The 26,341-nt window shown below is 45.4% G+C and overlaps 1 protein-coding gene across 1 annotated transcript in view; it reads right to left on the bottom strand.

Annotated features, from left to right (window-relative positions):
* The window catches only part of PCDH8 (protocadherin 8), a 9,353-nt gene extending 5,963 nt beyond the window's left edge, over positions 1-3,390 (bottom strand). Inside the window, exon 1 of the mRNA XM_026058966.1 lies at positions 3,308-3,390. Within this exon, the coding sequence (XP_025914751.1) occupies positions 3,308-3,390 (83 nt within the window). The remainder of the gene's footprint in view (positions 1-3,307) is intronic.
* Positions 3,391-26,341: the final 22,951 nt, after the last annotated feature.

The raw sequence follows: 26,341 nt of genomic DNA, 5'->3' as shown, positions 1-26,341 counted from the left end.
CGGGGGCGCGCTCCGCCGGCGCGGAGCCCCCCCGCCTCGTCACCGCGCGCAAGGGCTCCGCGGAGCCCCTGCCCCTTGCGCCGAGGGCTCTGGGCCGCTGTGCGGCGGGGCCGGGGGCGCGCCTGGGAACGGGGCCGCGGGAGCGTAACAGGATTATCTTTGCCATTTCAAGTTCCGTGCAGCATGTAATTTATTTTTAATTAGGATTAGATCGAGCAGGCAAGGAGACTAGACCTTTCACCCGTGTTCCTCCCCCCCCCCCCCATATCCCCTGCAAATGCAGGGAGTGCTATTCCAAGAGGAGCTCTTATTCTTAATTAAAACATCAATAAATCAATCATTAAAACAGGACCCGCGTTCGCCTCCCACGCACTTCTCAGAAGAGGATGGGAAGAGGTGTATTTTCAATGTATCTTCAAGTATCCGTATCAGGAGAGGCTTGGAAATTACCCCTTCGCTATCTGCCCCAACACTGTCTGATGCACTAAGAGATCGCTTTCTTGAGACGTCCCCAGTGGGGTCTAGCTCTTCTTGTCTTTTTAGAGGGCAAATGCACTTTCTGCCTGTCCTGGTTATTCTTTTCCCACCAGCCGTGACTTCGAGTTAAAAAAATACATATATCAGCCGCTCTGCTGGAGCAAAGCCTTCTCCCCAATAGTTTGGATCGAGTCCATCAGAGAAATGTTCTGAAAGGCTGGTGAAGAATTCTGTTTTGCAGCTCAAATATAAACATACGGATCAGCTGCGTTAAAAGCACTTCTTTGAAATATTATGGCTAAACAGCCCACATTGGCTGATTGCTCCATGTGGGGACATATGTTCCTGCAAACTGTGCGTATTGTTACTAATGGGGATTCTCGCACCACAGCCTTCCCTTTGAATCTGAGGCACTGGTGGTTTCTCTGGAGCTGCTGCAAGGTTGTTTTAATAATTTACCAGCTTTCTTGCACTTAGCGTTGTTGCGGAGACTCAGAGCCTGCTAAGAAGGAGGCATTTCTCAGTGTTCAGAGGTCTGATCTCTGCTGACAAGTTCCTTCCTCTACCACTTTGACAAGGAATCAAAGTTGCTCTGAGAGGTGGGTGTCAGGCAAAGGGGAAAAAAAAAAAAGAAAAAGACCCCTCCCCCCCCCATCCCTGACCATCCCAGTGTAATACATTGCTTCCAAGGAGTGAAAATGGTCTTAGACCATTGACCTGATGCCAGGTCAGAGTGATGATCAGGAACTTGCTTCAGGTTCCCTTTTTTAACTTTAATTTTATTTTTCAAAAGCACCTGTTCACCAGTTGTGCTGTTCCCCCGATTCTGATCCAGCCCTTAGAAACAAAGTTTATTTGTGGATGCCCTTCCCTTCTTCCCAAATAACTATGGCCTTAGAAGAATGGCAAAAAAAAGAGGATCTCCCACTCCCCTTCCCTTCCCTTCTATGGTTGAACACAAGCTCTTAGGGGCTCTGACCCCCTTTGTCATCAGCCTCTTTCTACAGCAATACATGCTTGCATGTGTCCCATGACAGGGTCTCCGCATCCCTGGTATGATGGGTTAAGACCTTCTTCCTCTTAGCAGGTGCCTGGGACTCTCTCTAGTGATCTCTGTCAATGAAGATAAACCAGGAGGCTTCCAGAGCATTAAATTTTGGGACTGGGAGCAAAGGTAAGATATATACCTTGGTGTGCAACTTAATGCACGAGGCCATGAAAGCAAACTGCACTTTAAGGAGAGGTGGCTGTGTTACAGGTGCTTCCCCTTTCCCAGAAGAGATTAGGGACACCAAGCCCTGGGTATGGAAAGTCCCCCCTCTCTCCTTGGCCCTGATTCCTCCCAAATCCTGCTGCACGATGACTGCCTGCCCTTGGGATGATGGGGTGGGATCCCTTTGTAGCACAAGCCCTAAGATGGTGGGGTTTTGCTGAGGCTTTCCTGAGCCTAGCAGAGTAGAAGGGGAAACTAGACTATGTAGGTGTGGTCTCCTGCTGGTACCGCTCACATGTAGACCCAGAAGGTCCAGCAGAACTTTCTCCAGCCACGAAGCTGGGATGCAATGCTTCCCCCCACCCCTTGTCCCTGAGCCTGAAGAGGGGTGGCACAAATGCCCTCCCTGGCATGAAGCCCTCCCAGCTTCACTCTTAGTCCATGCCTCTTCAGCCTCATGGTGGGCTCTGCTGCCTTTGAGTGATTTACAAAAACAAAGAAATTCTTTCTGCTTCCCGGCCTAAACAATCGCCCCTGTTTAATCATTTCTGTTGCAACCAAGGAAGTGTGGGTTAACCTGTCAAGCTCCACAAGCCTGGGCTGACCAAAACCCCAGAAAACAAAAGACTGGAACGAAGCGGCAAAGGGTTTTGTTGTTCTATGACTGTTTGTGTTTGAGGGTAGCATGCAGCATTGTGCATCTGTCTCTGGCCATGTAAGTCTATAGAAGCTGGAGGCTGCAATCCTTCCTTTCAGTTGCAGTTTGGTACCAGGGTTATAAATCATCCCGATTATTTGTTTCTTATATTTGCTTCATATGCTTCCCTCCCTGTATCTCCCTTCTGTGAAATATGGGTTATAAAAAAGAGTTTGTGGCATAGAATAAAGAAATCACTTGCACGTACCCCCCACCCAGCAAGCAGTTTTGATTCTACAGGGAATTTATTTTTTAATTGGATTAATTTCTAGCCTCTCTGGAGTAGCAGCTGGGGTCTTTGATTCAAGAGTTTAAAACAAAGAAGAGTGAAACAAAAGACCAGTTCTTCACATTCCCAACACAGCGTGGGCCTCGTGCATGCGCCTGGAGGTATCCCCGGAGCAGCACATTCCTAAAGGTCCCCCCACATGGCCTGCACCTGGGGGTCCTCTGGGGTCCTTTTGGGGTGCTCCGAGTCTGTCTTGCCTGCCCTAGGTGATGGAAGACCGGAAAAGTCTGCAAGGCGGCTTGCTGGGAGTTTCTCCCTCCCATCCCACAGCTCAGCCTGTAGTCTCGCATAGCCTTATGTCTTGGTGTAAAGAAATCAAGCACCTGCTGGCATTTCTTTTGTCTGCCCCCTCCTCTGTCCCCCCTTTTCTAGCTCTCTTTACACCTTTTGTGCCCAGGAAGAGATAGGTGAGGTTTTTCAGCAGATAAAACACCAGGCAGGTGCCCAGGTTCAGTTTTCAGCTCTGTGGTCCAGAGCAAGCTAATGAGGCCCAGATCCACAGAGGTCTGGGGTATTTAGGTGCTCAGCTGCCATTGAATCCAGTGGGAGTTAGACACTTATGTTTTAGCTTTGATGTGAACTTCAGCCTTGGTCAGACTCAGCTCCTCATGTCCACAAAGCACTTCCTCACCTCACAAAGTTGTTTGTAAAGACAAATGCATTGCAGACTGCAAATATGACAGACACAACAGTGTAGATCCTGTTGTTGCCCATGATCAAGATTGTTACTAGATCAGAGGTGTCCTTCAGAAGGAACAAGATTTATTACATAGGTCCTTTTTGGCTGTTTTGCCTTGGTGACATTGGTTTTAGGGGGTGTGGGTAACAGAATGATTATTCACAGCAGGCTCTGATGCGACTCTTCAGAAGAAATGCCCACCGTCTCAAGAGCTCAAGGTCTGCTCAGATCAGCTAGGATGGGACAGAGTAGTTAACAGGGGAGCCACGTGGCTTCTCTGCTCACGAGAATTGTTCTTACCACTCTGTGGCTATTCCCATATTCACCTAGCTGGGGTGATTTTGGTACCAGTTTGAGATGTCTTTTGTACCAGTTTGAAGGTCTCCAGGCTGGTACATCTGGCGGCTCCTTTTTCCTCCTGGGCCTCATTCATGCTCTCCTCCTTGAGGGTCTGAAGCTATCACAGAGATGTGCATTCCCCTGCGATCACTTATGTGTGTCTGTTGCGATGGGCTCCACTGATTTCTTTGAGAGGCAGCTCCCAAACTATTTGGTGTACAAGGTCCCCTCCTGGGTGTCTTTCCACTGCCCCGGTTAGAGAATGTCACCTGGTACTGCACTAAACAAACAAGGCCATGTCATTCCTTAGGGTTTATCTCCCTCCTCCCATTTCTTAAGTCCTTCCTAGCAGGATCATACTCTTATATAAGGGTAGTTATATACATGCCAGTGTACTGTTACTGGGGCAATAAAAATATCCCTCCTATTTCTCTGCTTCCCTGCTGTCAGGATTCGCTGAATCCTGTCCTGCTTGAGTAATTTCTTGCCCCTCAAGCCTGCACTTTTGGGTTTTATCCAATCCGTGGATGCCATGCTGCACTGGGGTATCCCTGAGCTAGCTGATAACACCCACGTGGCAGGGGGAGGCACTGCAGAATGATCCTCGTTTGGATCCTGGAAACAGAAAAGTGGCATTAGCATGATGCTATGCTYGAGCTAATTAGCCCCACGTCACAGTAGGGTTAATTAGCTTGGGCACCGYGCTACAGCTTCTGATCCTTGAGCTGGTTACGTGGCCCAGGCCTGGGGGGCCTTTGCATGATGTTGGCTAGTTTGGGCCCGGGACTTCTCTTGGTTGTTTCCAAGATGATTATGGCGAGGGGTGGCATGGGTACAAACTGCAACAGAGAGGCAGGGACTCAGCCTCATGCGTTAAGCTGGAGCAGAGTCCCTTCCTCCCCCTCATCTCTCCATCTCCCCTCTCGTTCCCTGTCCTCCATCTCAGTCATGCCTCAGCTTGCAAAGTCGGAGCCCCCAGCTGTGCAGGACTAAGTCTTTTCTCCTCCCAGCCTCTTGAGTGGCTGCAGACTATGAGTGAGAGCGTGCCTTGTGTCACTTCTGCTCAGGACACTGTGAGAGCAGAGGGAGCGCCTGGACGCAGGCGGCTGCTGTGCTTGGCTGCCTGCCAGGCAATGTGCTCTATTTACTGCCGGCGAATAGGCAGGCGACCGTGGCCGCTGAGCCGGCCATGTTGAGGGGCTGAGCAGGGAGCTCAGCGCTTGCCCGTGACACTAGAATGGGCGCTGGGGAGCCACGGTGCTCTCAGGGCTGGTGGGACCAGCCTCTGACTGCGCCTCTCCACCCGTGTCACACCTCGGCGCTTCGAGCCCTGAATACAGCCCTTTCAGCTCTCCTTGTAGTAGACCTGAAAATGCGCTGGGAAATGCAGTTTGCAGCATGCAGAGGTAGGTTAGAGCTGCTGCTCGGCTAGTCCACGCCAAGGGAGACAAGCGAGCCATAATTTTTGAAGCTGACATGGAAAACGGAGTGTTGGCAAGGAGAGATGGGGGTTGCAATGCCAAGGCTTTTGGGGAGCCATTGGCACTTGAATTTGTTGGTTGGGTCTGGATCATATTTACCTTAATCCCGCTCTGTGCAGGCCTCCATCTGGACCTTCCAGACTTGTGCTGGCAGGAGCCACTGCTTCCCCTTGGGAAAAGCAGAAGTGTGCTCGCTTGCTTGGCTTGCTGATCCCCTCCTGCATCTTCCCAGGGCTGCAAAGCCGCACAACTAGCTCCTCATCATCTTTGCTGCCATGCTCCCTTTCTGCTATTTACACTAGAGGAGGCTGGCACCTGTCCCCATGCCTCGGGGCTGCCATATCTGCCTCGAAAGCTGCCCTCGCTGAAGCAGGTGGTCAAGCTCCCCGTTTTGAGCAGGTCCTGTCCCCCGCTTGCTGCTCATGAGGAGCAGCTTGCAGCTTTTGGGGCTTGAGGGCTGAGGCCCAGCAGCAGGATCGCTGCCCTGCTTTCCTGCCACCGCCACCTGCTTTGCGCTTCCCACATACGGGAAATGTGTGCAATTGAGATGACGGCTCCGGAAGTCGGTCCCTCTGATTTCAATAGAGGTCAGACCAGCTTCTGAGTTAAAAAGCTTAACTTTGGGACTTTTGTATGCAAGCAACCTGCATTGGCTGAGCCCAAGATTTTATTTCTGCATGGCGAGGAGTCCCCTGGGACCGAAGACAGCAAAGTGGCAGTGAGATCCATCGGACCACTCTCCCTCATCCTGCCTTTGGGATCATCTCCCTTTCCCAACTGCAGGTGGGGCTCACAGTTAAACCTCTCCATCTTCAAGGGGACGGCTTTAATGGTTTTCTGTGGGCCATTTTTAGTTTCAAACTACCTACATGTTACTGCCTGAGATGCAGCAAGCTCTGGGGCAGAGCAAAGCAGGCAAATGGCACACAACAGTAAAGAGGGTGATGTTTTGGCTGAAGAAATTTGGAAAGATCTTAAGTATTCATACAGAGTAGACAAGAAGCAAACTTTTCAGAAGCTTGGGGACTATTGGAAATTTGGTTCCTAAATCATTTAGGTACTCTTGAATATTTTACCCAGGACCTTTGCTTTAAGGTTTTCTATAACTACATTTGGCTGCATTTCATCAGTTTGGGGTGTTGCTCTGCATCAGATCAGACTGCTTTATGAGGTCAAGGGAAGAATTTTCCCATCAAGATTTTTGTCTGAATCTGCCATTTTTTGACCTCCACAGGACTTTGATCTCCAGAGCTACAAAACATTCCCATACTCATTGTTCATCTTTCATATATGGTATTTGCTCATTTTCAGTTTACAATTCACTGATTAGGCCTAACTGAGAAAGCACGATGCAGGGCAGGAGCTGGGTGCCATGACCTGGAGCTGGACCYGGTGGCAGCCCAGGGAAGAGCCAAGGAAAGCTGAATTATTTTCCATGACTAAGGGACACATCCTCCCAATAATCCCATGCTGGGTGTTTGCCCATCTTTAGAATATAGCTAGTGAGTCCCCAAATGTCACCCGTTCCACCTGCATCTGTATATGTGTGACACAACAAAGTGATAAGGTGATCTGGAAACCACATGCAGTCTCTATGGCTACACCTATAACAGTGAATAAAACACACCACCCTCAGCTCTGTTTAGTTTACCTATAAAGATGTAGCTTATGACAATATGGCCCTTTTCTAATTTGATGGAAATTACTTCTGCCTTTGTAAGTTTAATTGTCTGTCAGAATCAGTTATTTCATTCACTTTAAAAGGAAGTGCCCGGTTTTGCAAGCCACCCAGTGTCAGTAGGTTTTACATCTGGAACTGAATGGAAATACAGAAACCAGCACATACTTCACATGGGATCTCCAGGAGAAAAATCATTTAGCCCAAATGTACACAGAATCCTCTTCTGAAAAGTTAAATGAATTGTTGTCACTTTTTAAGTACAGCAATAAATGTGTGGAATGACCTCACAGAAGAGCTTGAGGCTTAGAAAAGAATTGCTGAAGAAATTCATCAAATTAGACAAAAAAGAGCATAAAATCTGCATTATCCAAAATTACAAAGAGCTGGTGGCTCAGGTGACTTTCTTGTTTGCTGCTGTACTAAACACCAAATTCATGTTTCTGCCTAAAAGAATTTGCATCTCTGCAGTGAGCAGATCTGAAAGCTTTGTTTTGTGGTAGAGGTATGCCGTAGTGGGGTGAGAGGTAGAAAATGATGTAGCCAGGCATGGTTTGTAAGTGGAGGGTCACTGATGGGTGAAGCCTCACAGAAGTTAAAACTGACAAATAAGCGCTCAGAGATGCTCCTGGAACATCAAAGGCACAGCCAGGGAATAGTCTTGAACACTTATAACTGGAGAGGCTTGAGTTTGCCTCAGCAGCATTATTATGCATGTATATATATGTGTGATATATATTATAATGAATATGATAATTATAGAAGATAATTTATAATATGTGTATTATGTGAGCACCTCCTCAATCAGCTAAAACAATGCCATGAGAGTCTAAAGAAATGTGAAATCTAATTATTGTAGCTGTGTAAGTGAAGTAATGAGGAGCTTGAGAGTGTGACTGATAAGCAATTAGGTACTAGACTAATGAGCAAGCTGTCTACAGTCCATCAAAAGAGTAAGGGGGGGTTGCGCAAGACACCCCTGGCATTATAAAGGGAATACGTACCATATCCAGATGTAGCTTTCCAAGACACATAACACGATGTGAACACATGATGCTCTCGCTAATGACTGGAGACTGTGTGCTCGGTTCACTGATAGAGTAATTAACCAGTTAAAAAGTATATGGTACACCCACAGTAGATAAGGACAACTGGGAGCACTAAGTATAAGGGACTGACTGCACATACATATAGGCCAGCTGTAGCTTGGATTCGAGGTTTTGGGTAAGTAACTCCCCTATATTGGGTTTATTATGCTGTGTTTCCCTGAATAAAGCAGAAATTGAGAAATTGGTGAGAAACTGGTGTTGCATTGGCATGTGTGGCCAGCAACATGAGTCTGGAGTAGGGGCAGTGGCAGCGGGTGCGCTGGGGAAAGGCACTCAAGGCCACAGCTCTGTATGTAGGGGAGTGTTATAACAATACTTACATTGTATACAGGACTGTCTCCAGCTGCTTATACTTCACCAATTATTAACTGTTTAGGCTGAAATTTTCCATGCTGGGTGCCTGCTTTAGGCTGTTGGGGTTTTTTTTTAAGAGAAAGTTTAAGCTGAAGCAGTTCAGCTATCTTCAGAAAGGAGGCTAGGATAAATTTATCCTAGGCTTTTTTATGATTGTTTTGCCTGTGGGATAAACATCCAGGCTCTCCTCTTTTTCTCTTCTGTTCTTTTATTTATTTATTTTTTTAAACCATGGAATTTTCATGATTTGGTTTGAGGACTTGGAAGCATGCCCTGTTAAAGCAGGTGAGTGACTTCTGCCATTCCTGTGAACATTCAACCAAACTGGGCCATGCATCTGAAACCCTGCAGCCTGCAGATGTTAAGCAGAGATTTAGCAGCTAAATCTTCTTTAAATTCTACCTGCCCTGAGCATGCTGTAGCATCAGCTGGGACTGGCTTTTGTGGTAAGTGCAGGCCTGGGCAGATCCAGGGACCTGAAAGCCATCTGTATCTCTCTGTAGTCTCAGGAAGATAGAGAAAGAAGCTCCTGGTTTTGAATGAAGAAGGAGTAGGTGCTTGGGGTGAGAAAAATCAGAAGAGTCTGTTTCAGTCACAGTATCTTTTTCCCTGCTCTGCCACAAACTTGCATTGGTACTGAGGATATTTGTGGAATAGAGTGGACTATTCCTCTGCTATTAGGAAATAGCTGTAAAACCTACTAGCCAAGTATCCCTTATTCTCTTGGTTTCAAGAAAGGTTGGACATGATAACCCAACACTGTTCTTGGCTCTGTGCTTCCTCAGACAGGGATTGTCTGTGTGGTGGATCTACAGCCTGCAACCCTGAGGACAACTCAGGGTTGGAGAAGTTCTGCTTTTTCAGTATACTGTTTATTAAAATCTAGGCAGTTATGCACAGAACGTTATTGAGTTTGCAGTGTCAGGCCCCCAAAAGTGAGGAGAAAGCAGGCCTTGAGTATTTCAGCTTAGGCATGCAAAATTAGTGGATACTTTTGACCTGCATCTCTTTGTGCCTCAGCTCACAAGCTGTAATGTGGGGTTAATGATACACCCTCCTTTCACAGCTTCATTATGGAAATAAGATAATTAACCTCTGTGAATCACTCTAAGTTAAGAGTGGGGAGGGCCACAGGAAAGTCTGTAAGAAAATTATTATTTCTGCCCTGAACAGGACTTGAATAGTGTGAGGAAACTGTGGCATGGAGCAAGGAAACAGATCACAGTACTGAAGGAAATGACAGCTCTCTTGTCTACTGAGTATTGCAGGAGTCGAGTGGAGAAATAATACTCGACTGTGCAAATAAGGATTGCATCACAGCATGACTGGGGCTGCAAAGGGCACCTTAGGCCCCATATTTCCTAGTTTAAGTGCTTCACTTTACAGTCTTAATAACGTTCTTCCAATGCAGTTCTCTAGGGTGTCATAGCCATTGAAATATACGTCTGTAGAGGCAAAAGCCTCTTCTGTATGCCCTGTATGCATGTTGCCTGTGGCATGATGGGGATTTAGATCAGTGATTAAACAACAAACTTTAGCTGCCCAATGACTTCCTTGCTCACTGTCCTCCAAGTATGCAGTGATCTTCTTGGCTTCCTTTTCCCTGCAACCATAAACCTTCTCAGCTCTTCCCCTCATGGGGACTGAACCTGTGTGCTGGGCTCCCTTATATTGTCTCAGTAACGTGGTGTTAGCATTTCAGATAGCACTGAAGCCTTTGATGCTCAAAGGCTGAAGACCCAAGTGAGCCAGGAAGCAGAGCTGTGTGGAACTTGTTTTGGTCAGCCAAAAATGACCCATAGACACAATTTGGTTAACATGTACCATTTGAGTTTGAAGATCTAAATTGTGCCACCAGGTCTTGGCTTTTCTCTGTGTTCTTGGACCAGACATCTCCTTCTCTTACACTTGAAATGGGGGTATAGTAGTACTTCCCCACAGAGGGCAGTGGGAATGTCTGTTTACAATTAGGTCCTTTAGAGACACTTCTATGAAAAAAACAAAGCTACTTATTTGTTTTTGTCTCTACCCTCCCCAACACACTTGCTTGGCAAATATGCTAAAACTCTTCCAAACGCCTGAAGTTTCAGTGAGGTCACTGTTAATGGGAATTTCCCCAGAATTACTCTTTCAGAGTGGAAAAGGGTAGAGAAAAGGGGCTGTGGGGTTTCATCCTGTGGGGGAAGCTGAAGGTCTGCCCTCATGGGATGTCAGAGCTATCAGCAGTGTGGCAGATATGAGGGAAGGAGGTGGGCTGGAGTTTCCTTATAGGGTCTGGGGCAACAGGAATAACAGAGCAGGGAGATGGAGGGCAGGGAAAATTTGGGGTGAGTGAGCAAAGATGAGAGTGGGGATTGGGAGAGGGAGGACTGGGTGGGAAGACTGAGTGGTGAGGGGAGTTGGTGGGAGGATTTGAAAGCGAAAGACTGTGGAGGAATATGTGGGCAGATCCTGGCAGGTGAAAACTGAGATGGAAGGTCTGGGGTTCCAGGTTGGGGAGAATTAGGGAGTTTGAACTGCAGGTTGTGAGGGGTGAGGGTGGGAGGTGATGGGTAGAAGTGGTGGAAATGCTGGGGTCTTGGAGGCTTTGGGGCAATCAAAGCTGGGTGGGGGGAGGCTGGAAGCTGTGGTTTTGGAGCAGCTGGGGAATCTGAGCACTGAGATGGTATAAAAGACACTCTGGTCTCTGTGCCAGGATGGTGGGGTGCTGAGTGATCTGGGGGGGAAGAAGTGAGGGAAGGGGGCTTTGCTTTTAGGGGACAGCAATGGGGTGCAGAGGGCTGAGTTTCTGGAAGAGGAGAGTTTTTTGCCCACCAGTGGGCACCTTAGCACACAGGCTAGCACCCAGTATCCTGGTTTGCAGGCAAAGACATGGGCTGGGGCCTGCTCCCCAGAGGGCTATTGCATGCCCTTCTGCTGTCATAAATATGGCAATCCTAAGCACGCAGGGAGCTTTCTTCATGCATGTATCATGCAGCTGGACTCTTGTTTTTGCTATATCACCTGCACAAATCAATTACCATTAAATGGGGAATAGACCCGTCTGGCTGTGTCCATGCCTCAAGCGAGTTGCCAGGCGATCCTATTAATATAACAATTCTTGTCTTATCTCTCTCCTCCCCCATCTGTGGCTTATCCCACTTTCATTCCACCTCCAATCTAGACTGTGCACTCTTGTCTTTCCAATCACTCCACAGTCTGTCTGGCTTGGTCTCAAAGAATAACCCTGAAAAATGCAATAGACACTCTTACAAGCGAATGCATATTGCAATACAAAGCATGTAATAGAGAGCTCCTTTATGCTGCACAATGCATTGTTTCGGGGCATGGTGTCAGGACATAGGGAATGGCTGTAGGATGGCTCTGAGAAACATTTAGAGCTGCACATATAGGTAAACTCATACTGTACATAGCACATTGGCTGCCATTCTGTGTTGGGACACTATGTCCAATGAAATAACATTGGTAATGTGAGCTGTCCGCCTAGCCTGTCCATTTCGATTTACAATATTTCACCTGAAAACCCTCTTTAATCAAAAGCAGATAGGAAATTACTTATTATAAAGTGCCATAGGTGTACGTGGTTCTTTGCAAACATATGAGGAGACAGACTGCTGCCCTGGAGAACTTAGAATTGGATTTAGACAAATACAATAAGAAAGAAAAAAGTATCAGGGTTGAAACTTTGAGCAGACAAATAAATGACTGTATACAATTGCATCAGTCACAGTACATGGAAATATGCTCTTTTTTGATCCAAATGTTCAGCTGTGTCACATCTACTGCTGAGGTTGACAAACTGTTAGTTCCTTAGGTAGTAAATGCTTATATTTTAATGCTTGTTATGTCATGAATTATTAAACTAATTTAAATGTAAAGATCAACTGAAAGGACAAACTTATGTTTAAGGATGACCTAGAGCATTTTAAATGGAAACAGTGGCTGAACTAGTAAAAGCAAAGTTAGATTTTGTTTAGTTCAGATAATTTATGCCCAGGATAAAATGCTGATGTAATTTATGTTGCATTTAGTGCTTTGTTTCCGATGCCATTTGACTGTGCAACAGTGTGATATGAGTAATATTTTAAGACAGGATATTTATAGATTACACTTGTAGTTAACATACACAGAGCTTTTACTGATCTTTCTTGTAGAAGGAAGAAAAGAAGGAAGAAAGAACGGAAGGAAGATGAAAGGACAAGGTGGTAGACCTGTATGATTACATTCTTTATATCAGTGTTCTCTGCCTCTTTAATTTTTTTGTATTTTTCTTGAAAAAATTAAGGGAATATGTTTTGGAAATTATGGAATGGCTGATGTAGACTTAATATTCAGAGCAGTTCTGAGGTAGTCATCCGGTCACCTTCTCCCTGTCTTTTTTCTCAGTCTTTTTGTTTATTAGTCAGCGAGCGATTCCAGCCCTTGTGATACAAATCAACTAGAAAAGATCCTGCTCATTTGTTGTGGAAAAGTGCCGCAAAAGTATATCTGGTACTGCAAAGTGAATGGTCCTTAAAGGCAATATGCAGATTTATAAAGTATGACAGCAGAAATAAGACACTTTAGCTATCTTTTACGAGGAGTCATTAAAAAAGTACTTATTTATCAAATCTGAGACAATGGTCATATAATGGATCTCAGATTCAAGGTGAATCAAAGGAAAATTGTGTCCAGGAGGACAAAGATGTTCAGCCAGTATCACTATAGCGTGACCACATGACATACCCAGAGGCAGCCATGGGGCTGTTAGTACAGCTGCCTGCAGCCTCTGCCAAGGAGCCAGATGATGCTGGAGGAATATCTTTCACAGCTCTGGATCTGGCTATTCTTGGCTTGTTCTCTGCCTACAGGAGCTGGAACTCATTGCTGGGCAGATAAATAGAGAGACTAATAAAGAAGATGAGGAGCGTCAATTGCTTGAGCAAATCAGAGCTGAGCTATTAAGCTGAGGTGTGTCGCTACCTCTATGAAAAATCACCTGGTCCTTGGTACTTGATCCAGGATGGAAGTGTGCATATAACTCTTGAAATATAACTCTCCTCTATCCCCCCTCCCTCCTGGTCCCTTTCCCCAAATGAATAAATCCAGTGCATAATTACAGAAGTGTAAAAAACCCTACCTCTTTCAGACACTGATTTTTTGTAATTCCCATAACTGGCAAGTGGGTGGGCATGGGGGAAAAAAGGGGAGAAAGCTTTGATTTTTTTTTCCAAGCTGAAAACGTGCAAGCCCTGTGTGGCTTAGGTCCTTTAGATATTTAAAAAGATTGAAACAACTTCAAAGGAGACATTCTGTTCTATCAGGTTCAGTACATTTTAATATTAGTGAGGGTTTTTTTCTTTAAGAAGAAAAATCCGTTCTCTTGGGGAGATAATATATGCTAAAATATTTTATCCAGAATAGTTTTCATTGTTTTTAAAGAGACAACACAGCATTTCAAGCATGCTAAAGCTGGTAAATGTCCTAATTTCTATTTATCAATGTTGGCTGTTCTGTGTTATCAGTTTGCTAGTTGCTGGTTATGTAAATCAAAATCTTCTGCTAACAGACTGCTGTCTTTTGGAAATGAGAAGGGAGAAACATTTGACCATAATGCTTTTTGTTTACCTGCTAAGTACTCCAATACGTTGTTGATGAACAGGGGTGTGGAAAGACCTTACCTTAGGGAACTGCTGGTTCAGTTTAGTTCAGTTTAGAAACACAAAGGACTTCTCCTAAGGAGAATTTTCTGAATTCCCTGAATGTGGTCCAGAATATGATGGATTACCAGAAGATAGAGGTATTCTCTCTCAAATGCAGGTGTTTATCTGAACTCTCTCTCCTGCCCTGTCTGGTGGATTAAGTACATTTTTTACAAGAAGCCTATTTTAAATACAAATCAGATAATGGAAGGAAAAGATTCCACAGAAGAAGGATAAAACATTCTCTGAGGAAGGCCCTGGTGACAGCTCATGGGTCGTGGAGTTGAGAGGAGGAAGATGTGAGATGTAGGTGGGGATCGGGCTGTGCAGAGCCATATGGGAGGGATATGGTATTGCAACACCTCAGGGCAGATGCCATGCGAGGTGCGAGCCACTGTGGCCCTGCGGCTTGTAGTCCCACAGACCCCTGTGGGCCACATCGGCCCCTCCAAGGGTTTCTGGAGAGGATGAGCCCTCCCAGCCAGGCAGTGGGGTTGCCCTTTGGGAGCAGGCTTGGCTTTGAGCTGGAGATCAAAAGTGAATGTGAAAATGGTTGCAATGAATGGAAAAATGGTTGGAATAAGAGCAATGAAGCTAAGGAATGAAGGGGGAGAAGAGGAGGAAAGGGCCACGAGGAGAGAAGTGCCCTTGCTTTTTGCAATGGTTGCTTTGAGAGCAGGTGCTGGCAAGAGCTGGTGCAGCTGGCTGAAGGCCTTCTCCAAACCCTGAGGGACAGGGCACCAACAGAGACATGGGACTCTGCAAAGCGGTACCTCGAGTGGCATTTGCTATGGGGAATTTGGGTCATGCTCGAGACCATTCGGTCTGTTTTGGCAGAGTGGTTGTGAAAATCACGGTCAGTTCCCTGCTGTTTGTGATGRGAGACTTCCAGCAAATGGTGCAGCTCTTTCTCTTCTGGAAGCGCTGATGGGTGGATGAAACTTGATGGGCAGATAAGACTTGATAGCCAAATCCCCTTCTTTCCCTCCTCCTTCCCTTTCCCTCCATCTTGGACGTGGAGGGAGGTAATGGCCATCTCTCCATCTCCAGGTCCTTCTTCCATCATCAGTCCTGGCCTTGGCAGCAAAGCCTCTGTGTGGGGTTGACAGCCAGCCGGTCTAACATCTGGGTGGGGAGTCTGTGGGGAAATGTCTAACAGTCTGCCTCTACCCTCTTTCCTTTCTTTTCATTATAATCCAGATAATGAAAGCAATGAGAGGCTAATCTGTCCCTTGTCAGCCCCAAGGAGATGCAGCTGCTGGCTTCAGGATATTCTAGGTTATTCCAGATTAACCTCCTGGTCCATGTGCATTTTGGGTTCCCTGAATCAGAAATGAAGCTGTGGACAGAGAGGCCATCTGATGCTTGAGCAGGGATATTTTTTCCCTCACAGCACATTCATACACTCGCTGTTTTCATCCATTTCACCCTTTTCAGACTCCACACACTGTAGCTGGGATGCTCTATTCTGTGAGGAAGCCTGGAGAAAGGCTCCTTGCCAGGATCCTCCCCTCCCTCCAAAGCAGTCTTTACTCCCTGAGACTCCCAGCCCCTGTTCTCCCACCATGCCTCTGTCCTGRTTATACTGGAGGCAGGATTTGGGAAGCCAGAGACCAGGAATCTTTTGGGATGGTCCAAAGGGTTTGCTCTGACCAGTCCCTTGCAGGCTGGAAGGAAACATGCTATGGGAAGGTTGAGGAGGAGGCCCCATGTTCAGTGAAGGTGCTCTGGAGTATAGCTGACCTGTGGTGGCCCCTTGGGTGGTGGAAGTGGTGACTGCTCTCCCACTGCGTGCCATCCCTTGGAGCGGAGGAGGGCGAGCTGGCTCTGGGAGTTTGCCTGCTGGGATCRATATAGCCAGAGGACCAAGTATTCTGTCTTGTTAGATTATGTCACTATTAACAGTAGTTAAACATGTGTTTTCATGTATAATATAATACATCTGCCTTCAGTGATCCAGATTTTCCTGTATCTGAAATAAGGTCATGTGCCTGATGTCTGTTAATTACTCTGAAAATTCCCTCTGTTATTTGATGCCCCTTTGTCCTTTGGATCACTGAGAGGAGTATTTTCTCTGTTTTTTCTTATCACTGGAATGATTTTAGACGGCAGGGTTATCCTGAATGAAGTCTTGATTTTGCAAAGTAAAGAAGGAAAAATTAGCAATCTCCTGGCTTCTGCAGTGCTCGTGTGCATTTTATGATCTCTGCATGGATAATGTGTTCATGTTAATGCTGCACAGCAATGAATAGAGTACATATGCTTGATAAAGCAGTTGCTAGACATGTTTTCTTAAATAGATCTTTTGCTAATTCAGCTCAGTACTGGCTCTCTGTTTGCTCTGGGTGACTGGTCTGTAAGGGGGCATGGCTCTGCTTACGGTGTAACGTCCTGCTAAATAACTTGCTGGGGATGCTACAATGTGGCCCAGAACTGTGACCCAGGATTTTAGCTTTCATTACAAACAAACAGAAAAGAAAGCTCCAAAAAATCAAACTATCTCTAAGTGAGTAAAGTTTCCTGAGACTACAGACAGCCTAAAGCTATAGTTTTCATTTAAAGGGATTTGAATGGCTTCATTCACACAGTGGATTAATACTGCAGCTGAAAGTTAACATTTCACATAGCAAAGCAGTCTATTTTTGATGCTTACTTCTTAGCGGAGTCGTTCAGGAAATACTAAACTTTAATCTTTTCTTGGATACCAGGTCCTCCCATTGCGTGCTACATCATTGGCAGTTCTGGTGAGGCAGTCACTGAGTTTGCTGTACAGAAATATATGTCTTGTTCTGATCTGGAAGAGATCAGTTATATAAAATATATCTCATGATAAAGAAAAGTCAAATAAATAACAGAGGGTGCACTGTCACGTCCACATTATTTATTCTCATGCTTAATTTAACAAAATCCTTCATTTTTTTAATGACTGTGAAGCTGCTACAAAATTCCCAGTCTGTGGCACTGCAGTGCACCACAGTCAGAGACAAGATCTTGAGGAAGCTCTAAAATTCAGGTGTTTTGGTGCCTAACTTTCACTTGTCCAGCCAGAGGTCTCAAACATAGCCAGCTGCTTGGCCTTTCTGTACCTGGGAAATGGTTTGTTCCTCACAGGGTGGTCCGYGGTGTGGAGAGCTGACTAGACCCTCTGTTTAGCAAAGTGCAGTGGAGGACTCTGCAGTGCCTGAATTCCTGCCCACCTACAGCCCTCATGTAACTATGTCATGGTTACAGTGAGGAACATTTCCATCTGCCAGTGGGGTCCTGGATGGGCTTATCCAAGTGTCAATTTTTATTTTTCTTGAAGAATGCAACAAGGCTCCTTCTTTCGCTTTAAGAGACATCTGGAAAGTGAGGAAGAGTCTTTCTCCTACACAGTAGCTTCCTGGTTAGTGCATTTATCCAAGCAGTGAAAGACCCAGGTTTGTTCATTGCTCTATCAGAGAGTGTCTGAATCCAAGGTCACAAAAGACATGACTACCAGGTGATAGGCTTATAAGGTGGGGAGAGATCCACTGTGAGACACTGTGCAGGAAAAAACATCTTATTCATGAGTCCGGAAAGAAGGGACAGAAAAGGGAATAGTAAAGGAGTAATTAAGAGGCAATATTTGTATACGAACTCTTCTCTCTGACATTTGGGGTGATTGCTCGAGCCATCAGGCTATTGGGTAGAAGAAGAGCACCCTCAGCATCTTATTTTCCAGATTTCTAAGAGACATCAGGGTGCATTCTGGGAGGACTTGAATCGGGTCAGTGTTAGGTGTGCTCTGTGAATATCTCTTGGAGAGGCTTACAGGGCCCATAGTTGTTCTTATATTTTGTTTCTCAATCCTGACTGTATATAAAAGGAGACAGCCTGAGCTCGCCAACTGGAGCAGATCTAGGCTTTCCAGGAAGCAGAACTAATTTTTTCTTAAGTGTTTTCAACACCTACTGAGTTTAGCTATTTCCAGGGCTAAGTAACCGCTGAAYTGGTATATTTGGATTTAGGCACCTCAATTTCACTGAAGTCCCATTTAGGTAATCTAAGAAAACACTAAGAAAACTATCACTGAATTGATGGACCTCTCTGGTCCTTATGTAGGCACTGCTAATCGGGAGCCACTGTAGTGTGCAGAGCCTGGTGCTCTTGGGACCAAGTAGAGGGACTCACTAAACACAATTCTCTTACAATTTAACATGAGCTATAACACCAAGCTTCAAAAAGCTTAAGTTACCTGCACCAGATTCTGTCAATCTCTATTCTGGGATCTCTCTTTATGCAAGCAGTCCAGATGAGGTTAAGCAAGCTTGCTGTGTGAATAGAAACAACCCAAGACAATAAAACTGTGGACAGTTGAGGCCAGCACCTTAAAATTTTGCATTACCCATTGTATCACCAAGCTGCTACAAGCTGAAGTATAAATATATGAGGACACCAAGAGACTAAGCCAGCAAAGTGCTTAGTGGGAAGTGAGCTGCACCAGCAATCATGTATCAGTGTGGTGACCAATGCCAGCTACACCAGCTTCTTACCAATATATTAACTATTTTCTTCTGCTGGAGTAGCAGGGCTGGAAATAGTTGTTCTGTTGATGTGCCTATATTTAGTTAAGGTTTTCGGTTGACACAGCTATGGACCATACCCTGTGCTGACACAACTGTATTGGTACTACTCGGTGAGCATCACTGGATTCCCCAACTGTTTTGGGCAGCCTTTCCGGTAGCACTTGAGGGAGAGTCATCTGGGGAGAGTACTGTAACATTACTTGATTAGTGACGGTTTTGTCTTGCTAAGATGCTAGATGGGTAAGCCAATGGTTAAGAAGATGCTCTAGTAGAATATCAGTCTCAATTCTGATCACAAAAATTTTGGGGGTTACCAAAATATCTCGAGATTTTCTTTCTCAGTTAAAAATAATGACTTCCAGAAATGGAAAGTGTTTTTTTCTTTTTATTCTGTCTTTTCTGGGGGCCTTTTGTAGACTATGAGAAAGTAATTTTGGGGCTGTTTGGAAAGAAGTGAACTCCTGTTTTCAAATGACCTGCTAAGGATTTAGTGTTCCTGTTGGCCATTGCCAGTAAACTAAAAAGTTTGCTGAGGAAAAGAAGAGGACAAGGTCTTAACAGTGGGTAATGGAGCTGGAAATCCTGATAGCAGGCTGTTGAGATGCGTTAACCCCATCTATTCTAGGAAGATTCATCAGAAGAGAAGCCTAAAAGGGCAAATCTGGGAAGATGTGCTAAAATAAATCACTAAAAATATAACTTTAGACTTACTATGTGCACAGACAGTATTTCATGGAGCAGAACAAAGAAGCATGATTTTCAAAAATAAGTGTACACACAAAACAGGGATATGTTTGTATGTTTTATAATTCTAAATTTGTTTTTTCAGCCTTTGAATTAATTAGGTGCCATGTTGAATTCTAAGCGCAATAATTAAGTAAATTAATGCTGCAGTGAAATTATTAAGATGCAAAATATGCTAATATGCTTTCAATAAAGAATTCCTTTTTCTCTCTTACCAAGAAACTGGTAAAGCTCTTTTGTTTTGGGCCAGATGCCTTACCTTAGAGGGAGGGTTCACAGTTGTATGCTGGTGAACAAATGTTTAAAGCAGGGGTTAATATCTAAATTTTAGATACATGTAAATCCTTGCAGAAGCATTGCAGTGACAATGAAGTTATTAGTCTGGTTTCTAGTAGTGTCAATAATGAGGAAAGGAAGGTGTTCTGTGACCTGTAGTTCCATTATGGGAGAGGATAATGCCTAGTAAAGGATTGCTATTTTTATGACGATATTTTAAATATTCAATTCATATAAAGCAGTGACGGCAATTCTTGCCACGACATAATCAAAAATAGATTTCTCTATTCAGGGTGCCTGGTGCCATTATGTTTTCAGATTGTTAAGAAATGTTCTGCATTGAAGCATAATGGTAATTATTTAGTGGCTTGGAATTATGTGTATATAGCAATAATAATAATTAATGACTGGTTTCTGTAAATTCCAGCATTTGGAGCTGGGCATGTAATCCATAAAGCCATTTAAAACTTGCTGAAAATATTGCAGTAAAATATTACCCTAAAATGTTCAGAGTATCTATCTATGAAGGAAATCAGCCATGTGAATAACTTTGAGCTGCCTTGTATGACTCCTGCTCTCTCTGGCTCTGTCTAAAGAACCACTTATTTTAATCCCTGGCAATCCAATGGGCATTGCATATTCACAGAATGGCTTTTAGTTTACATGCATTTACATTTTTAGGTACTGCTTCCCTCTGAGCTCCATTTCAGCCTCTTTCCATTTACCCCTTACCCATTGTCTGCTGTATTTTATGCTCCTCAATATTTGCATTGGTTTGGTCAAATTTCCAAATGCTGAAGGGTTTCTAACTGGTTCAAACAGGCCGTTGAGCCAAGCCATGCAGGTGTGTTCATTAGTTGGTTGCTTTCCTTTTTCCCTTTTCTTTTTCCCCAATTTTATGTTCAGCAGTATACATGCCTTGTAGATTTTCTTATCAATTCCATGAATAAAAGTATTCTTGCTGCCTCTAAGGCTTTCACTTCCTTTTTTTTTAAGCTTACGGATATTTTCTTTCTCAGTTGCTGACATCTCATCTGTTTTCCAAGTGTGGTGTTAGCAGTCCCTTTTTGGTACTCAGCTAACCCTTTGGACATATTTGAGTTATAGTGAGGTCTGTAGAAGTGATTCAGATAATGTTAATTCCTAAGGTTACCTACTGTTCTTTTAACCCTACACCAAGAATATTCTCTCCACTGTACATGATTATTTCTTGGAGACACTAATTCTAGAACACTGAACTGGTGAAAAAATTATTTCTCTAAATTTTCTCCCCATAGGCAGATTGACCCATTTACTGGACAGTATTTGAGGTTCTCTGTTATGCACATTTGTTAGGATTTTGCTGCAGCTTTGATCCATAACTGCAGCATGCACTCCTTTCCTTTTTCTTGATCCAAGGCTGGTAGTTCATCCATATATTTATATACTTATGGGCTGGGATCTGTATCAGACGGTCTCTGCTGTGTGGACCTCAGCACTCAGAATTTCAGTACTACTCCCCCACTTCTTTAGTCTAGTCTGCCTTTCTAGTGCAATGAATCAGGCATTACAGATCTCCCTTCTTCCTTCTTGCCATTTCTGCAGTGCCCTATTCTGCAGGTCCTCATCCAAGGCAAAACTTCCTGCCTGTTTTTTGCTTTTGGATTGCTCTCATTCACGTTTTGGTGATGTTTGTCTCCCAAAAGTAGAGCCACGAGGTCCCTGTGGTAACCAGATAGACTCCTTTTGCGGGCCAGAATCATGGACTGAATAGCTCAACGCATTGGGCCCTCAAGAACAAGTCAGCATTGAGTGTTTCCTATGGTTGAAATCCTGTCTCAGGAAATTAGGATGGTTTAAATTCCAGTTTAGACACATCTGAATTTGTGTATCTAAACATCAGCTGTGGCTATAAATATCCCATTATACTGAACACCCTCAAGGAGGGGTACAGTCAAGGGAGCCTGAATCCTGCCCTACAGACTCATTTCAGTTGTCTGCATACCTGTGTCCAGCCTTACTGTGCTGCCCTAGGGCTTCCCATCCAGCTGCTGGTCTGGAAGGGTACAGGTTTCCAGTCTCACCTGTGTCACACTGAAAAGCCATTTGTGGGTATCTAGGGCATCTTGAGTGGAGCTAGATACCTATTTTGTGGGCAACAGAATGAGCCCTGATGCCTCTTTTGTCTCAAGACCACCCATCAGGGGACTCCTCTATCAGGCTGTAGGCTAGGTGTGGGGACTGCAAGCAGTCTCTTAGCCTCCTGCTAATGTATGTAGCAAACAGTATGAAATTCCCCGAGGAAGAAGGAGTATGAGGCATGAGAGCTGTCCTTCCAAGTGCTTGGAAGTCAAGTAGTTAGGAAGTTCTTTAACATGAGCAGTGGTCCCTGGTCCTGGCGCTATACATATCACACACGTGCAGAGCAGGGATGAGTGATACATCTTCTGGATTAAAAAGGGGTCCAGTATGGGTCATTTCAGTGCACTGTGTTTCAATGGGATTTTTAGAGTATGACCAGGTTGTCCTTTAACCTGAGTCAGAGGGCATGGGAGGATGTAAAAAAGCAGGAGGAATCTCTGGTGATATCTGACAGCTAAATAAAACAGGGCCAGGAGTCTGTTGTCCCTTATGGTCTGAATCCCAGCCTACTATTTCCACTTCTCTCCAGCCTTGTGTATGTGGCTTGAGGGAGAAATGAGACCCGGTGCAGATTTTGCTGAAGAGGTTATTAAAGCATATGGCTTCTGCAATTGCAGGGAGCACTGTAATTCCTAAAACCATGTGGAAAAGCGGTCACTTTCAAAAGAAGCTCACTTCAAGAAAAGCATCCAGGTACAGTATGTGGTATTAGTTTCAAAGTCAGTGTGGTCAAACCTGGTTAAATTTGGACTATTGCTATTTGTTTGTGTTCCTGAAGTGCCTAGGAGTCTTTGGCACAGATCTGGACCTTGCTATGCTCATACTGTCCAAATTCACAATGAAAAGGTCACCTCTGCATTAAAGAGTTTGCACTGGATGGAGCTGAAGTTTGTACATAAATGCCCCTTCCCCCTGAAGACTGTGCTCTTGGTTAAACACAAGCAATCAACTATCAAAGACCGAAGGTGATTCAATCCAAAGGCCAGGAGGTTTTGCTATAAAGTAAACAGTGCCAGTGTCTAAAGAGGGTCTAAATGACTTAGAAGGAATTATGCCAAGAATGACTATAGCCCTTTGTACATCAGTTTGCTTTTCTGTATTATTTGCTTTGATCCAAAATGTGTCACTGCTTCATTTATTGTGGAGGTTCTCACATGATTTCCTTAGTCAACAGCAGAACTCCATCAGGAATTCATTAGACAGTATTTGTACAGATGTAAAGCTCTGCCTAAATGATCCTATTATTATTTATTTTGGGCCTGATCTTGAAAACCCATAGTCACATAAATATTTTCTAAGAAGGCAGTCAAATGACTAATGTGACAAAGGACTGTGGCAGTGAATTTAAATTTGCAGGCCCAAAGCTTAACAGCAGCAGTCATAATTTTATATGTAAAAGTTTTCTTTGGTACATAGAGATTTTGTTATTCATCTTAATTCTTGTTTCTCTCTATATTATTTTATTTATGTATTATAATATATTGCACATATATATTATGCACTATGCACACTCTTAAAAATATTGACCTACTTTTGGTGTTACAGGAATTGGCTATTCAAAATATTAATCTCTGCTTTGTTCTATGTTGTCTGCAATATTTCCCTTCTGTAACCTCAAAAGATAAAGTACCATGGTCAGTGATGGTCCAACACAGATGTCAGCCCTCTGTGATGCTGTCGAATTTTCAGTCATTGCTGTAGAACATTAGGATATTTGAGGTCATGGTTCCCCACTGTTTGGCTGACAATGAAGTTATATAGCAAGAAATGTTCTACAAATAGTGCAAGAAAAAGAAAAAAGAGTACGGGGTACTGCTAGACGTTTGGAGGTGATGGAGTTAGAACATATCCTCTCAGCTGAAATGCAGTTAGTGACTCTTCACTGTAATGCCAGGTAAAACAGGCTAGTTGCAGCCATGGCTGAAGGTGGTGATGAGACTTAACCGCTTTAAATTGACCCTTTGCAGCTCTCTGACCATTTCCAGCATTAAGCTTTGAGCATGTGGTAGGATGAGATGACCCCAGGAGGCCCCTTCCAGCATAAGAGCGCAGCTAACAGAGGCAGCGAACAGATGCAGCAGTTTGTGCAGCAACGTCTGGGCTCTGCTTAAAACTTTTGAGGACCTTGTTGTAAGTTGTGGGGGCTTTCTGGGGACACCCGAGGAACTAGAGGGTGATTGCTGCTAACAGGAAAGGGGACCTAGGCAAGGACAACCACAGGAGGCCTTAACTTCTTCTGGGAGAAGCTCTAGCTAGGTGTAGCTGCCACTGACAAGCTCTCTTGGTTGCCCCTGATCAGAGGGAGTTGGGGCCTTTGATCCAGGTGGCCCTTGATTAGGACAGGTCAAGCACCCTGTGAGTCAGTGCTAGGGAGAGGCCTATATAAGAGCTAGGCCCAGAGCACAGCTCCCAGGGTCAGTGAACAGATGCAGCAGTTTGTGCAGCAGTTTGTGCAGCAGGGTGAAAGAAGGCACCTTCATTTCCAATCCCAGCAGTGTACGCTTCCTCAAGTATGGTCATGACACGCTGCAGAGCACATTTCGCAGTAGCTGTTGGAGCTGCTGCATCAGCTGTGTCAGAGGCTTGGACCCAGACTGACCTTCTGACAGCTGATGCAGCTCTACAGGTCTCAGGCTGCAGGGAGTGCTTGGGGCCTCTCCAGGAGGCCTGGGCTGGCAGCCAGCTCTCCTGCAGGAGGTGTGCTGCTGTTGGCGAGTTGTGTCGTCAGGTAAGGGAGTTATGGGAGGAAGTCAGTAGGCTGCTTAGCATCTGAGAGGATGAGCAGGAGATAGACAGGGTATTCCTGGAAACCATACAGCTCCGGGAGTCCCAACCCCCCACAGCAGTGGAGTTGTCAGAGGGCTCTGTGCCATGTGAAACGGTACATAACACTGTAGAAGAAGGCTGGAAACTCGTCACTTCTCAAAGGAGGAGAAAGGTTCCTACTCCTCCTGAAGACTTGCAATTAAGGAACAGATTTAGTGCCCTCCAGGATGAGGAGGAGCTGGACATGGCTGCAAGGGAAGCAACTGGGACGACAGACTGTGTCTTGCGGGAACACCTGGAAGAAGCRGCGGTGATTATTGTGGGGGACTCCCTGCTGCAGGGGACGGAGGCACCTATCTGCTGACCTGATCTCTTGTCTAGAGGGGTTTGTTGCCTGCCAGGGACTTGCATACGAGATGTCATGGAAAGACTGCCAAGGCTTGTCCACTCATCAGACTATTACCTTCTGCTGTTCTTCCACGTGGGCACTAATGAYACCAAGGGCAAAYTGGARACCATCAAACAGCATTTCAGAGATCTGCGGATGGTGGTCAAGGGTCCGGGAGCCCAGGTCATTTTCTCCTCAATCCTGCCAGTGAGGGGGATGGATGRGAGGAGGAGGAGACGGACTTCCCAAGTTAACAACTGGCTGCGCCGCTGGTGTTGGCAACAGAGTTTTGGTTTCTATGACCATGGGACCCTTTTTGAAGATTGACAACTGCTGGGGAGAGATGGGATCCACCTCACTAAGCAGGGCACACGTGTCTTTGCCAACAGGTTGGCCAACCTGGTAAGGAGGGCTTTAAACTAGGAAAGATGGGGGAAGGGGAGAGTTATAGTGCCAGGGTAGCTGGCAAAAGACAGCTCAAGTCAGGATGCCTCCAGCAAGTGAATGCAGCCAGGGAAGTGCGCATGGGATGTGGCTATGGAGGATCCTCTTGTATCCCTCCTGGGAAACCTGCATGCTCGATCACCTCTCTGAAATGCCTGTACACCAATGCACGCAGCATGGGGAACAAACAGGAAGAACTAGAGATCTGTGTGCGGTCGCAGGGCCATGATCTCATTGCCATTACAGAGACATGGTGGGATAGCTCGCATGACTGGAGTGCTGTCATGGATGGCTACGTGCTTTTTAGGAAAGACAGGCCAGGAAGGCGAGGTGGTGGAGTTGCTCTTTATGTGAGAGAGCAACTGGAATGTATTGAGCTGTGCCTAGGGGTGGATGAAGAGCGAGTCGAGAGCTTATGGGTAAGGATTAAAGGGCAGGCTAGCATGGGTGACACTGTTGTGGGTGTTTACTACAGGTCACCTGATCAGGAAGAAGTCATCGACGAGGCCTTCTCCAGACAACTGGAAGTAGCCTCACGATCCCAGGCCCTGGTTCTCATGGGGGACTTCAAGCACCCTGATATCTGCTGGAGAGACAGCACAGCTAGGCTCAAAGAGTCCCGGAGGTTCCTGCAGAGCATTGGTGACAACTTCTTGACACAGGTGGTGGAGGAGCCAAGGAGGAGAGGTGTGCTGCTGGACCTCGTACTAACAAACAAAGAAGGACTGGTTGAAGATGTGAAGGTTGGGGCCAGCCTTGGCTGCAGTGACCATGAGATGGTGAAGTTCAGGATCCTGTGAGAAGGAAGCAGGACAATAAGTAGGATTGCAACCCTGGACTTCAGGAGAGCAAACTTTGGCCTCTTCAGGGACCTACTTGGAGGATCCCATGGGTTAGGGCCCTAGAAGGAAGGGGGGTCCAAGAGAGCTGGTTCATATTCAAGCATCACTTCCTCCAGGCTCAAGATCGGTGCATCCCTATGAGTAGGAAGTCAAGCAAAGGAGGTAGGAGACCTGCATGGATGAGCAAACTCCTGGCAAAACTCAACCAGAAGAAGG

Source organism: Apteryx rowi, unplaced genomic scaffold (assembly GCF_003343035.1).
Source record: "Apteryx rowi isolate R43461 unplaced genomic scaffold, aptRow1 scaffold_150, whole genome shotgun sequence".
Lineage (NCBI taxonomy): Eukaryota > Metazoa > Chordata > Aves > Apterygiformes > Apterygidae > Apteryx > Apteryx rowi.
The sequence above is the reverse complement of the archived record's forward strand: the minus strand, read 5'-3'. Positions and strand labels throughout refer to the sequence as shown.